The sequence below is a fragment of the Scardinius erythrophthalmus genome (assembly GCF_964197995.2).
Source record: "Scardinius erythrophthalmus genome assembly, chromosome: 18".
Lineage (NCBI taxonomy): Eukaryota > Metazoa > Chordata > Actinopteri > Cypriniformes > Leuciscidae > Scardinius > Scardinius erythrophthalmus.
Genome location: NC_138238.1, coordinates 2,045,698 through 2,061,644, shown reverse-complemented (window position 1 = coordinate 2,061,644; position 15,947 = coordinate 2,045,698). Strand labels below are relative to the sequence as shown.

General features: G+C 39.5%; 1 protein-coding gene across 2 annotated transcripts in view; it reads right to left on the bottom strand.

The window, feature by feature from the left end:
• The window catches only part of LOC308707081 (zinc finger MIZ domain-containing protein 1), a 56,968-nt gene that overhangs the window by 7,593 nt on the left and 33,428 nt on the right, over nucleotides 1-15,947 (bottom strand). For both annotated transcript variants that reach the window (XM_081393198.1, XM_081393199.1), the window contains 14 exons: nucleotides 15,885-15,947; nucleotides 15,687-15,801; nucleotides 14,874-15,067; nucleotides 14,108-14,306; nucleotides 12,519-12,734; nucleotides 12,068-12,352; nucleotides 5,281-5,340; nucleotides 5,025-5,193; nucleotides 4,275-4,416; nucleotides 3,120-3,330; nucleotides 2,495-2,600; nucleotides 2,255-2,415; nucleotides 1,264-1,331; nucleotides 1,117-1,185 (listed from right to left, as the gene is read on the bottom strand). The exon at nucleotides 15,885-15,947 is cut by the window's right edge and continues 76 nt beyond it. In XM_081393198.1, the coding sequence (XP_081249324.1) occupies nucleotides 1,117-1,185; nucleotides 1,264-1,331; nucleotides 2,255-2,415; nucleotides 2,495-2,600; nucleotides 3,120-3,330; nucleotides 4,275-4,416; nucleotides 5,025-5,193; nucleotides 5,281-5,340; nucleotides 12,068-12,352; nucleotides 12,519-12,734; nucleotides 14,108-14,306; nucleotides 14,874-15,067; nucleotides 15,687-15,801; nucleotides 15,885-15,947 (2,058 nt within the window). The remainder of the gene's footprint in view (nucleotides 1-1,116; nucleotides 1,186-1,263; nucleotides 1,332-2,254; nucleotides 2,416-2,494; nucleotides 2,601-3,119; nucleotides 3,331-4,274; nucleotides 4,417-5,024; nucleotides 5,194-5,280; nucleotides 5,341-12,067; nucleotides 12,353-12,518; nucleotides 12,735-14,107; nucleotides 14,307-14,873; nucleotides 15,068-15,686; nucleotides 15,802-15,884) is intronic.

Sequence of the window (15,947 nt, the reverse complement as noted above, 5' to 3'; positions counted from 1 at the left end):
TATACCTCGCAATTCTGACTTTATATCACGCAATTCTGACTTTATATATCGCAATTCTGACTTTATACCTCGCAATTCTGACTTTATACCTCGCAATTCTGACTTTATACCTCGCAATTCTGACTTTATATCACGCAATTCTGACTTTATATATCGCAATTCTGACTTTATACCTCGCAATTCTGACTTTATACCTCGCAATTCTGACTATATATCTCGCAATTCTGACTTTATATCTCGCAATTCTGACTTTATATCTCGCAATTCTGACTTTACACCTCGCAATTCTGACTTTATATCTCGCAATTCTGACTTTATATCTCGCAATTCTGACTTTATACCTCGCAATTCTGACTTTACATCTCGCAATTCTGACTTTACATCTCGCAATTCTGACTTTACATCTCGCAATTCTGACTTTACATCTCGCAATTCTGACTTTATATCACGCAATTCTGACTTTATACCTCGCAATTCTGACTTTATATCACGCAATTCTGACTTTACATCTCGCAATTCTGACTTTATACCTCGCAATTCTGACTTTATACCTCGCAATTCTGACTTTATATATCGCAATTCTGACTTTATAACTCGCAATTCTGACTTTATATCTCGCAATTCTGACTTTATATCTCGCAATTCTGACTATATCTCGCAATTCTGACTTTCTATCTCGCAATTCTGACTTTCTATCTCGCAATTCTGACTTTACATCTCGCAATTCTGACTTTACATCTCGCAATTCTGACTTTATATCTCGCAATTCTGACTTTATATCACGCAATTCTGACTTTATATCTCACAATTCTGACTTTATATCTCGCAATTCTGACTTTATAACCTGCAATTGCGACTTTATATCACGTAATTCTGAGATAAAAAGTCAGAATTGTGAGATGTAAACTCGCAATTGTGAGAAAAAAAGTCAGAATTGTGAGATTAAAAAGTCGCAATTACCTTTTTTATTTTTCACTCTGTGGCGGAAACAAGCTTCCATAGTCTAGTGACATCTAAAAGCAGACGGTTTGTTTTGTTTCAAGGCTTTTCCAAACTGCACAAACTTAAAAAGCCAAAAGTAACAACTGTTTTAAGCCGGAACAAGGACAGACTTACTTCTGGAGAGCGTTTAAGATCCCCCACATGTACTGGTCCACCTCCAGACCTTCAAGCAGAGCGGATTTACTGAAGAAGAGAAACAGAAGATCAGTTCTGCACAGTTCAACCATCTCAGACGTGATCTCAGGACTGACTGGTTCTTACTTGCACACCGGACATCTCCATGTGCCGCGCTCACAGTTCAGCTCTAAATACGACTCCAGGTCAAAGCACTGCAACATTAACACAACAAGACATTACATCGATTTTCAAACTTTCTGATGTCAAATATGATGATACCTCTGTGAGAGACACGTTTCTAAAATATAAGTGGAGCATGCTCTACCATTGAGAGTTTTTTTTTTTTTTAAGATTTTAATACTTTTATTAAGCAAGGATGCAGTAACTTAATCAAAAGTGACAGTAAAGACATTTATAATGTTACAAGATATTTATATTTCAAATAAATGCTTTCTACTCATCAAAGAATCCTGAAAAAATACATGAATGAAGGTTTCGACAAAAATATGAACTGTTTTTAACATTGATAATAATCATAAATGTTTCTTGAGCAGAAAATCATCATATTATACTGATTTTTGAAGGACACTGAAGACTGGGGTAATGATGCTGAAAATTCAGCTTTGATCACAGGAATACATTACACTTTACTATATATTCACACAAACTGTAAAAATACTATGGTTTTTAAGGTATTTTTTATCAAATAAATGGAGCAGAAGAGACTTCTTTCAAAAAAACAAAAAAATCACTAGTGCATTTTCATATATAAATACTAATTTATACTGTGTGAGAATTTTTTTTCTATTATAAAGACAAAATTGTAGCAAAATTAAATAATTTACTTTTATATATACATATTTTTTATATTTAAAATCCTGACGTTGCATTAATTACTGTATGTGTCTTTTTTCTACCCTCTTTTAGACTCATTTTGGATGTATCAACCTTTACATTTTACCTTTTAAAATTCAATTCAAATTTAAATGTAGTGATTTTCATGATAAATATAGTTCCCGAGCACATTTACAGCTGACTTTCACATCCCTAAAAATACATTTTATAAATACCCCTGCGGCCCATGCTTTAGATTTCAAAGCCGGTGTTTAAGCTGTTTATTAAAAGTCTTCCTGACCTGCACATGTTTGCAGTCATGACCTCTCGCCGGCAGCTGAATACGCCGGAACGTGATTGGACACTTTAAAGACACTTTGATGGCCGTTTGCTCCACCCCGTCGTCAGCGTTCAGTCCGGCCCCGGCCACAGACACGGCCACACTGCTGAAGTTTCTCTTCACTGAAGACACATGTAAACACAACACTGATCACTGCACCTGACCAACAGAAATACAGACAGACTGAAGCGCTAGTGTTACCTTTAGTGATGCAGTGTTCAGCAGTGAGGAGTCTCTTCCTCAGCAAGCCCTGCAGAACCGATCGAACCGACGGCCGGTGGACCAGCTGAAGGACAAACAGGTGCGACTGCAGAGAGAACAGACGATGAACACTCACACCACGCTCAGCTGACGAGCACTCGAGGACGTGTGTGTGTGTTAGGGATGCACGATATATCGGCCACCATATCGGTATCGGCCGATATATGTTCATTTTTAATGTTATCGTTATCGATAAGAAAATTTGTCTGATATATAAAAGGCGATAAATAATTATTTCCTTCAGCTGAGACACTTCAGATACACACTGTTCAACATGATGGTTATGAATTGCATGAAATATGATTTGAATCACTTCAAAAATGAAAATACAGTGCAACATGTCCAGCGCAACGGCTTCATAAAATTATAATGAGAACATCATGTTTGGGACATGGATTTTAATGATGAGACTTTTGTTTTTGAAATCAGGCTCTCAAAAATTATATAAAACTTGGATTTAGATTTATCGGCCAATATATCGGTTATTAGCTTTTAAAAATAAAGAATTATCGGCATCGGACAAAATGTTCATATCGGTGCATCCCTAGTGTGTGTGTAAACTCACACAACAGCAGGCCGACACTGTGATCTGGATGGTGTTGCGGCCCGGCTGACACACGTGCTTCAGGTGCAGGGCTTTGTGGGAAGTCTTGTTGTCACCCCGTTCGATAGTGAGAGGAGTGGCGTTGACGCTGACCTGCACCGATGCCGGCCAGTTAGTGTGCATCTGTCTGTCTTCATGATGATAACACTTGAACTGAAGCTCCAGATCAGACCTGACACACACACACACACACACACACACACACACACACACACACACACACGGATGTGAATATGAAGTCTCTGTGTGGGTGTTTGAATGTTTATACGTTTATATGAAATGTGCTATATAAATAAACTTGCCTTGCCTTGCCTTGCCTATACATGTGAGTGGGTATGTGTACATTTATGTGATAGCAGAGTGCTTATAAATTCCCTTAGACCTCTTAATTTGACAATACAATATTTTTTATGCATTTTATACATATTGATTCTCAAATGACCAGGATGTTTATTTCAGCTTAACCACTTTAAAAATGTAATTATAATTTTTTTTTAATTATAAAGTTAAAATTATAAAGTGCTGTAATAATAAAATAAAAATATAATATAAAATATACTTAAAATATGTAAATAATATAAAATAATGCAATAAATTATTACTTTTTTATTATTATAATACAATAAATTTGAATAAATAAAACAGTACAGGTTTTGTATTGTATCAATTATTTTATCATCAATTTATTTGAATTAACTATAATTATTTTTCATTTCATTATTATAATAAAATAATTAAAACAATTAGAATAAATTAAAAAACTGGTGTTTAGTCCAGTACTACAGTTACTTTTTATGGTATAAATTATTTTTTCATCAATTTATTGGAATTAACTACAATAAATAATTTTTCATTTTATCATTATAATAAAATAATTTTAAAAAGTATAATAAATTAAAACAGTCGTGTTTAGTCCAGTACTACAATTACTTTTTAATTTATCAATCGCAACATTTTTAAGATTGCCTTTTCATCACTGTGACAATTTAAAGTCGCATGTCTTTTGCATTGACTTTCCCCGAACATAACTTGTAATTAATTTTTAAATTGTATTACTTTAGAAAAATGCGAAGGAAGCAACATGTATGTGTGTGTGTGTGTGTGACGGCGTCTCACCTCCACATGAGCGTCTGGTGGACGGTGGGCCGCAGGTGGAAGATGTGATTACTGACGGCCAGGTTGTGTTCGAGTCTGAACGAGTCCAGAACCACACCGTCCCGAACCGGGAACATCAGGCGCAGCTCCTCGTTAGGGTTACCTAGGAAACAAGATGCAGATGACAAGCTAATGATTACTGAACATGAATGTTGCATATTGTTTTATTATTTGTCCAGACTGATGTTAAAAGCTCTTCTCAAATAACTTAAAATTTCCATTTCGAACATTTACTGAAACTAAACTTTAAATATAACAATCTATTCATTTGTGAATTACTCATGAATTTAGGTCTTATAGCAACATTATAGCTAAATTAAACTACAGTGGCTACGGGGGAAAAACAATCTAGAAAATTATGACAGACTTTGATATGATCATGTTATTGTTTGTAATATGCACTGCAAAAAAAAAAAAAATCTTAAATGATAAAACAAGTTTCAAAAATGTTGGTCTTGTTTTCTAGTACAAATATCTAAACATTCTTAAATCAAGATACATTTACTAGAGAAGAAAATACTTAAGTCTTGTTTTCTGAAAAATATGTTTAAAAATAAAGTCAGTTTCTACTTAAAACAAAACATCTGTCAACATCGTTTTTGGAAATGATTTTCATCACATAAGAAAATCAGTTTTTGCAGTGAACCTTACAGGACATAATATTTGTGATAGGAAAACAAGACATAAAGCATCACAGGAAGAGGCTCATACCTGGAGGGGGCGGCAGTGCGTTTATGTTGGGTTTGATATCAGGAGGAAACTGGGGCTTTATGTCCTGGTTTGGTGACATATACGGTGGCATGCTATTTCCCGGAGTCACGGGGGGCGTGGGGTTTCCCGGTAACGGAGAGTGAGGATAACCAGCCATCGACCGTGGAGGCTACGAACACAACAACATATCATACATCACTACAGATAAAAACATCTGAACCTGCAGTGCCTCTGACTGAACATCTGATCAACATACCGCGTTCATGCTGGACTGGTTGTAATGAAAGGTCCCCGTGTTGAAGTTATTACTGGATTCCTGTAGTAAAGATGGAGAGAAAGACATGTTGGTACGTTGCTAACATGAAAATACAAAATCCAGAACATGAAAAAGAGCTTGAAACAATGACCTGAGATGCGGAACAAGGAACAGCTTACGTACTTCAGTACACGACAACTGGACTTAAATACATCATTCAGGGGAATACATGACTATAAGAACAACCTATAGCCGCTTTTCCACCGAAATTACCCGGAACAATTTGTCCCAGGAACTTTTTTCCCAGGAACCTTTTTTGCCCCAGACCGGTTGCTTTCTGCGTTTACACCGCGGTCTAAAGCAGTGGTTTTCAAACCCTGGGTCGCGACCCTCGGGTGGGTCGCGAGACTTAAAATATGGGTCGCCAGGATGATTTAAGGAAAATATAATTAAATTAAAAAACAAAATTTGTTTTCATTAAACCATAGTCTATATAAAAGAAACACACACAATATGGCTATTTAAACAATTAATAGATTAATAAAACGAAAGAAAAAACTGACAGCATGCTGCTGAGTTTGGTTCGTTTGGCGCGGCGCCTCACAAACAAGTTGACGGAAAGGAAACCGAGACCGCAGTTTGTTTGTTTTCTTTATTTTACAAAAGCACAATGTTGTGTTTTATTGCGAGTGTACACAAATATAAATAAATACTTTGCAGTTTCGAATGATGTCCTGAACAAAATAACGGAGTATATTTAAATGATTCCATCGTGCCGGTGGCACCTCACACGCATTCCAGCACTGCAATCTTGACATCGCAGCCGGTTCATTATCAAAATAAAATAGTCAACCTCACATAAAAATTACACTGCTCTGTTTAAATAGTCAATAGCCTACAGTTCGTGCCATTCAGCGTAAGCACCGCTCCACTGTGATGTTTCCAAGCACATTTTTGCGCATGTGAAGAGGGTGATTTTCTGAAGAGGGATCGATATTGGAACGTGAGTGAAGTACAAAGAAGCCCACGAGCGTAATTTCCTATGGGGACAGGGGGGACATGTCCTCCCCACTTTTCAAAATCCAAAATCCCGTTTGCTATAATTTGTTTATATAGTGTGCACGCGATGTTCCCGGACGCGGACGCATCGACATAGGCTCGGTCCTGCTCCTCCGTGGTATCGCGTTTGCGGCACAGGCGATGAAACGCCAGAAACAACAACAGTAACTAAGCTATCGTTATATGATCCCGCTCTTATTCATGCAAATGCTTTTTCATGCGCGACAACACAAAAGAGAACGCGCTGTCAGTGAATGTCCTCCTGACACACACACACACACACACACACACACACACGACCCACAGATAGACGCGCGCCAGTATCAAGTTCTCTTTCGTGCTAGAACGAACAACACACATGTATGCCATGTCCGTTTTGTCGAGTATCCTCACAATAACAGTCTTAAATGAGTTAAATAAAATCTTAAATTAAAGTAAAGAGTAGTGAGAGAATGGGATGCGTGAGATCGTCAGCTGTGGCTGGTCCTAAAGTGGCAGCAGCTAATTCTCGGAGAAAATTACTAACTGCTCTTGACTAAAGAATGCTTGTAGCTTTAATAAGGATTTATCTATATTTAGTTTATAATTTATGCAGTGCAGAATGTTTTGATAATCATATTAAATTTTTTGTATATTTCATACTTGTTAGACAGGAAAGGCACAGGTAAATATGACATTTATAATGGGTTTATGTAAGGTTTGTTTTAAGTTCACTTAAATTAAAAGTTTTTATATTTTTTGAAGCCTAATAAATATTTAAAATTTGGGGGGATAATCATTTTCATTTTTTCTTATAAGCCTATAATAAATAATAGTTTAGCATCCAAATAAATCGCGAATATGGAAAAAAATGTATTCGAATGAGAGAGTTACGTGTGCCCAACGCCGCTTACTTTCACTTTCGCTTTAAATTATTTCGCTTTGGCTTGTTTATAGATATATATATATTTTCATTCTTGTTCTGTTCTGAATATCATTAAATTTAAAGGATTTGTTGTGGAATATTTTTAGTGAATTTTTTAAGCATACAGCAAACGATAGTAGGCTATTAATTGGTTAAAATTCTTACAATGGTTAATGGTTTACCGGTTCATTAGCATCCCTGTAGCTTTAGCTAGATCAAAAGAGTGCAGAATCAACTTTGCGTTACGATCGCGTCACGGATAAGCCACTGCACGTGCATCATCAAAAGCGGTTGTTAACAAAAGGCTTAAGAATAGGCCTATATAGGCCTATGGGTCGCGTCAATAAAAAAAAAATAAAAAAAAGGGTCGCTCTTGAAAAAGTTTGAAAACCACTGGTCTAAAGTACCGGGAAGGTAAACTGCGCGCAACTGCTCCTCCCAGTCTGCGACTGACAGTAATCAGTTTTGAGCGCCACATTTATAAGTTTGGAGGAGATTCAAACTGTGCTGCAGTTATTGGTTTACTAACGAGGTAATTAACATAACAAAATAGACGAGCACTGATACTAAAGCGTGTTCAGAAAGCTTGTATGCGTATAAAATTAAGACAAGGTAGCCTACGTTGTGAGATGACTGGGAATAACGCGCAAAAATTTCCTTTTGCGTAAATACTCTTTAAAAAAAGCCTGAACCCCGTCTATCAATCATAAATAGTGACAGTCTTGTAAATAGTTGTTTGTTACACCTCAATGCGCTGTTTCAATCCTGTTATAGTAAATTTGTAACATGGTTTGCCTTGCAATAGATGACAATGTGTAAACATAATGACTTAATATTAAAAGCTGTGGCATAAAAGAGACGAGCACTGATAAAGCGTGTTCAGAGCTCGTAATGCTAACGTTAAATATAAAATTGTATGTTATCAGCTATTGCGGACACTGGCCGTGAGATGGCTGTGACGAACGCGCAGAAAGTTTCCTCTTCCACAAATACCCAAATAATAAAGCCTGAAACTCGTCGCCAGTCCCCCAGTTTTTTTTATTAAATTCCATATTTGCAGACAGACAACTTTACTGCATGAAGCCACTTTTTAAAAGGGAGGTTAAAAATAAAGAAAATGCTGCGTGGAGTCATCCAACCAAAATGCGGCGTGAACACAACCAATCAGCTTGTGCAGCGCACAGGTCCCACCCCTGAAAGTTCCTGAACTTTGAAAAAGTACTACCTCGTGAGCAGGGACTATCGGAGGGGGAAATATTTACCCGGAACTTCATTTAGACCCTGGTTCCTGCGGTGTAAACACATCGAGTACCAGCCCAAAGTTCCTAGTTCCTGGGAAAAGTTCCTGCGGTGGAAACGCGGCTAATGAGAGCACAGAATATGAACCAATAAGTGTGTTCGATGTGCAGACCAATCTGCGATTTATGTATTAAACATAAATATAATAAAATGTATTATAATAAACAAAATTAAATCAATATAAATTATTAAATTATTATAATCTTATAATAGAGAAATATTTAAAAAGGATAAATTATCACTTTGAATTAGAGTCTGCTGAATGCATAAATTTATAATAAATTAAAACAATAGTGTGTAGTCCAGTGTTTCAGTTACTTTTTATTCCATTAATTATTTCTATTAGAATTTACTATTTATTTTTATAAAAAAAAATTAAACTGGCGTTTAGTCCAATATTAGATATTTTTTTATTGTATCAAAAAAATTATCATAATTTTATTCGAATTTATAACTTATTAAACGTACTATTATAATAAAATAACTAAAAAAATAATAATAAATTAAAACTGTGGTGTTTTGTCCAGTATTACATTTATTTTTTATTGAATCAATTATTTTATCATCAATTTATTTGAATTAACTATAATACATTATTATTTATTTTATTAATATAATAAAATAATAAAAAATTTAAAACAGCGGTGGTAAAGGCTCATGGAGAAAGAAGACTTCTATTGTGGGACTTTTATTTTGAGTTTGATTCCCGATGCTTCCAGTAGGAGGCATTATTGTTATTGCTTGCTGCCTCAATATAGATTACTAAGAGAAAGGCAGCTGCGCACCTAGAAGTATCTCCCTGCCTGTTCTTTGGATGTTTGTTGGCGTTTTGGTGTTAAAAGTATTAGTACATATTAATATTCAATTCACTTTGGAAAGAAGCACCAGTCTCCTCATTCTTTGTGTCCTGACCGACACCCAGGGGTGTATACTGCTAACAAGTAGAACTAAAGCCTAGTAGTATCCTTTCCTCTCCAACAAACTGGTCCTTCGAGCCGGATGCAGTGTTCATTCCTGGTACCATGGAGTCCGATGAGGAGATTGAGATTGGGCAAACAGACCAAAACGCAGAACACGTCCACCAGTTCGACTCCAAGACTTCGAAGTGCGGTATGTACGGGGCAGACCTTTAAGGTCCTCCCAACAATGCTGACTGACATCTGTCCTTCCACCACAAGATGAGCTCTTTAAGAATTTTCAAAGACTCTGGCAAATAGAAGCTGTTCCACACAGGGGTGAGAATTCGATCCAAACAAGATCAGGGAGCTTTAAAGATACTTCAAAACAAGACCATTCGTACAGAAGTGAATGGAATTATTCGACTAGGGACGCCATTACTACGACAGAAGGATATGCCTCAGTTGCATGCCCCAAAGGAGTCAGTCATGCCAAATATGCGCAGTATCCAGAAGTGTTTGCTAAAGGATCCAGTGAAAGCAAAGGCCTATTAGTGCACAGATGGAGAAGCTCATGCAGACAGGAGCTGTCCAGGAAGTAACTAAGTAGACAGACTCTGACGAATGTTGGTATATACCCAACCACCTTGTCAGTCATAATTGGAAATCCTGTGTTGTTTTCAACTGTTCCCACCAATATCATTGGCAAAGTCTCAACCAGTATCTGTTGCCTGGTCCTACCCTTGGAGCATCATTGCTAGGTGTACTCATCAGATTTAGGGAGCATCCATCAAGGCAATGTCCCATCAGGTCCGCCTCCTTCCTGAAGATCACCCCTACTGCGGTTCCTTTGGCGTGATCTGAATGTGGATGAACCTCCTTAAGTCTTTGAATGGCAGGTGTTACCCTTCGGCACTACATGCATGGCCGATGAGTCCATCAGGTTCTCAGTGGAGAAATGTTTTTATGTGGACAACAGCCTTCAGAGTCTGTGTACCCGAGGCCGCCAGGCACTTGGTCGACAGTCCTTACCTGGCTGAACTCTGAATCCTGCCACTACAAAGTCTTTGTTGGTAATAGAGTCGCCGAAATCTAAGAGCTGACAGCTAGCAATCTTGCAGATTATCAAACCCAATCCTGCTTTCCCCAATGATTATCAGCGTTTGGTTACTGGGAAACCAGTGTACTCAGACATTCGCCTTCTTACCTTAGCTCCTGAACTGGACCGATTAAATTGTTTAATCCAATTGTTTAATCCAAGTGGGAGGTCGATTAAGGAGAGCTGAGTCTATTAAAGAATCTACCTTACACCCCATTGTATTGGACACTCATCATCCAGTCACCCGGCTATTGATTAAGCATTATGATTGCAAGCTGCATAATCCAGGACTTGAGCAAGTGTTGTACGAAATGCGCCGTTATTATTGGATCATCCATGGACGTGGAACCATTCGTCGGCACCAACATGGGTGTCTAGACTGTCAGCGTTGGAGGGCATAGCCAACTATTCCGAAGGTGGCAGACTAGCCTTCTGCCCGTCTCCGTCTCCACAAACCTGCTTTTTAGTCATGTGGAGTAGACTGCTTTGGGCCAATGCTTATTAAGTTTGGGAGACACACAGAGAAACACTGGGGGATAATCTTCAAGTGTCTAACAACTAGAGCGGTGCACTTGGATCCCCTCAGTACCATGAATGCTGATTCCTTCCTGATGGCCCTTAGGCGGTTTGTTGCACGGTGGGGAACACCCGCGTAACTGTGGTCAGACCAGGGAACAAACTTCAAAGGAGGTGAAAGAGAGCTCAGAGAAGCTGAAATGGCTCCTGACTTACAGAAACAGCTTGCTCTTCAAATGGTCCAATTTCACTTCACACTCGACCAGTAGCATGTCTGGTGATCCTCCCAGCTCTGCCAGATGACAGAAACCGTCCTGTAAATTTGCCTTAAGTTAAGTCGCCTTTTAGTAGGAGCAAAGTTGCCTAGCACCTTTGGGCGTGGCTGTATAAAAGGCTCCCGGAGAAAGAAGACTTCTATTGTGGGACTTTTATTTTGATAGTTATTTTAGAGTGCAATTCCCGATGCTTCCAGTAGGAAGCATTACTGTTATCGCTTGCGTCAATATAGATTACTGCACCTAGAAGTATCTCCCTGCCTGTTATTTGGATGTTCGTTGGCGTTTTGGTGTTAAAAGTATTAGTATATGACCATAAAACTAATATTCAATACACTTTGGAAAGAAGCACCAGTCTCCTCATTCTCTGTGTCCTGGGGTGCGTTTCCCGAAAGCATCGTTGGCCAACTATGGTCGCAAGTTCCGTCGTTACCAATAGAGTTCAATGGACATTGCGATGAACTTGCGACCATAGTTGGCCAACGATGCTTTCGGGAAACGCACCCCTGATCGACACCCAGGGGTGTATACTGCTAACAAGTAGAAGTAGAGCCTAGCAGTATCCTTTCCTCTCCAACAAGCGGTGTTTAGTCCAGTATTACAGTTAGTTTTTATTGTATCAACCACAATTTTTTATACAGTAACAGAATAGATTTTTTCTCCACCACTAATTTATTTTGTAATAAGGTATTTTTTTATTAAAATAAGTTATCTTTGAAGGCAGTATAATGTTAGTTACCTTGTATAAGTGTCCCACGCTGCCTGTCTGGTACTGTGCCGGCGTCCTCTGCGCGGGGTAATGGGGCGAGGAGAGGCTTCTGCTGGCCACGGGGTTCGGGAACTGCCCCTGAGGAGAGGACAACTGCCCCTGAGGAGAGGAGAACTGCCCCTGTGGAGAGGACAACTGCCCCTGAGGAGAGGAGAACTGCCCCGGTGGAGAGGAGAACTGCCCCAGTGGAGAGGACAACTGCCCCGGCGGAGAGGAGAACTGCCCGTTTGGTGCGTACTGCTGCCCGTAGCCCCCCTAGAGTAAAACACACACTTTCATTCAAATCATACACAGATATAAGAACACTCTGGTTTACAGAGATTTTAGTTGCATGAGTACTACAGGTAAAAACACCACAAAATAGCTCTGGCAAATATGTTCATATCACACCAGTCCATGACTTAAGATGAGGTTTCCTCACCTCTCCAGGATACGGTCTCTTCACCCCCTGCATGGGCCGCGGTCCGTAGCCCTGTTGAGGCATCCTTTGTGTGTGACCCCCATATGACCCCATCTGTGCCATCTGTGCCCGAGGCTGACCCATGCTCATGGTGCCAGGGGGCCCCCGGGGGCCGGGCTGATTCACAAACTGAGTGCTGTAAGCCTGGTTTGGTCCCATCTGAAAGGAGGAACACATCTAGAAGACAAAAAAACACTTTGTTCAAACCATAGACTGTAAAAAAATATAGGCGTTGTGTCCGTGACGTCAGCCGTAGTGTTTCTGAAGAGCATTTTTGAAGCCCAAAGTGGGCGGAGCCGGCTGTCGCCATCTTGGCAGCGCATCACTCCCGGATAAACGAAAATGGGCAAAGAGGCGGATTAGCTGAGGTGACGTGACGCTAACAGACAAGCGGCTAGTAGTGACATCAGCGGCAATCCACCTGTCACTCAAGTGGCCACGCCCTTAATAATGCAGAACTTTAAGGCTTAATATAATTTAAACGGATGAGTTTAATAACAGTTATCACGAACGGCAAAATTAGCTATATAGCCCAAAACCACTTTTTGCACCAGGCTGTAAACATATTTTTTTCTGCTGTAAAATTGGGCATATTAACATGGGGTTCTATGGGATTGACTCTATTTTGGAGTCTGTCTCTTGGGGCCAGTCGATGAATTGCAGTTTAAGTCACTTACGTGTTGGTTTCAAGCATAGACTGTAAAAAAAGATGGACGACGCCCCTTCACTCTCTTCCATTGGTGAAAAAAAGTGAAGCTGCCTAAGTCCTAATATGGCGCTGACATCTTGCGCAGATTTGGGACCTGATTCTGGGCATTAGTGAACGTGAAGTGGAGTCGCGATATCAAGGTCCCGCCCTCACTCACACACACACACACACACACACACACACACACACACACACACACACACACACACACACACACACACACACACACACACACACACACACACACACACACACACACACGTGAAGTGGAGTCACAATATCAAGGTCCCGCCCTCACGCTTGCAGAAACGGTTAGTACAAAGTTTACTGTGTGAAATAAACAGTTATGGACATGTAGAAATTAAAGCTGAAGCTCCAATCTCCTCCTGAAAAACCCCAAAAAAGTATATTGGTGCCTCAGTGACTTCTTCGTTTAGAGAGGTTGTCAATCACAGCTGTCAATCATGACGTCACATTCCCATTTTAATAGCATCAAATAACGAACTAAGATCAAACATATTTAAAAAAACGAACACTTAAACTTAAATCAGCGTGATAAAAACTAGCTAAAATGACAGAAAACATCTTTGGAAAAAATTTATTTGAAGTGTAATTTGACTGTTTAGTTTCCATCGCGTCCCATTAGACTTCATAGGGAGGACGGGGTTTATGAGCTAATCTGGGACCAGCCACCGGGGGGCGATCGAGACGCTTTGGCTTCACTTTTCAGCACTTGTGAGGCACGCTTGGTTTCAAGAGAGAGACAAGAAGGTTGCCGCTTTGTTCAAACTGAAGTTTTCACTTAGAAATAATTGCGTCAGGACTGTAGATGCTCCCTCACCGGGCCGTATTGACTCATGTCCTTGTGTTGCGTCTCCTGTAGGGCGGCAACCGTTGCCGTGGCAGTGGCCGTTGCCGTAGCGGCTGCAGCAGCAACGGCAGCGGCGGCGGCGGCGGCAGCTGGTTGGCTGAAGTCTGAAGGGGGGCGTGTCTGTGAAGGCAGGCCCATCCCACCTGAGTGGTTAGGACCGCCCCCATAACTGCAGAGAGAGAGAGAGAGAGAGAGAGAGAGAGAGGTCAGGACTGCAGTAAACACATTCTAACGGACGGAATCGTGGAATTCAGTCATAAAAAAACGGAATTTACTGTATAATGCGTATGTAACGCGTATTACTGAATACATTTATTTAATTTTTTATTAATTTATGCCTTCATTTGATTTACAAAACATTAAATTAAAAAAAAAAAAAAAAATGTATCGAATTTTTTAACTTTTTATAAATTGGTGTTTTTTATATTTGTATAAATTGTAAAAAACAAACAAAAAAAACAACAACAACAACAACAACAGTGAGTATTTAGAACTGTTTTTACTGATTGATTTGTTCACATACACTACCAGTCAAAAGTTTTGGATCGGTAAGATTTTTAATGTTTTTTAAAAGAAGTCCAAGGCTGCATTTATTTGATTAAAAAAAAAAACAGTAATATTGTGAAATATTATTACAATTCAAAACAGCTGTTTTCTATGTGAATATATAGTAAAGTGTAATTTTACAGGCATTTTTTAAAAGTTATATGAATAATAAAAAGCGAGAGACACTGACCTGCCCCCGAACCCTCCCCCTCCTCCAGGATAGCCGGATCTCCCGTACATCTCCTGCTGCATGTAGGCCTGGTTCGGGTTCACCTTTGAGGAAAACTGCTGCTGTGCAGTAAACTGTCCCGGGTTCATAACCCCGTTCCCTCCAGTCATGGGGTTCATATGGCTGTTTGGGTTTGCCATGGGGTTCCCCAACACCTAACACACACACACACACACACACACACACACACACACACACACACACACACACACACACACACACAGTTATGACACAGACTCAAACAGCAGCATGTGCTCTGAACGCTATTAAAGGGGCAGTGTGTAATGTTTAGCGGCATCTAGTGGTGAGGTTGCGAATTGCGCCCAACAGAAGTTACGGTGGCCGTCAGGAAGTGATGTCGCCGTCTGAGACAGCAGAGAGTAGCCAGTTAAGCAACGAGGTTTCTTTACAAAGATAAAGTAAGAAATTATATCTACTTAATTATTCAATAAAACGATATGTTATTGTGAATATTATTGTTACTTGTTCATCATTGTGTCAGTGTTTTATTCGCTGACTTAAGCTAGAACAACATGGTGACGAAACGCAGAGCTCTGTTGTAGTTTGTCCTACTTTGGCTACTGTAGAAAAATGTCGGCGCAAAATGGCTATTTCAATGTAGATTGAAATGGCTCATTCTAAGGTAATAAAAACATAATGGTTCATTATGTAAGGTACATACACCACTGAAAACATAGTTATGTATATGATATTGCATTTCTGTCAACAGATCCTCCTAAATATTACACAATGCACATTTAAATACATTCTTACGTGACTCTGTGTCGTATTGGTCACTCCCCATACGGTGGTCACCACTGAGACTGACCCCGGCGGCTGATTGGTGTTTTGTTGCCAGGAAACGGAGTCATATTGAAATGGAGCATCACTATGGATATAATGAAAGGATGTAAACAGTTAATGTGTGGAAAACGGTGTGAATGAATGTGTGTGTGTGTGGGAGACACTGACCCGTGCGAGAGCGCCGGCTTCATGTTGTTGATGTTGGCCTGCATCGGGTTTTTTCCCACCGGT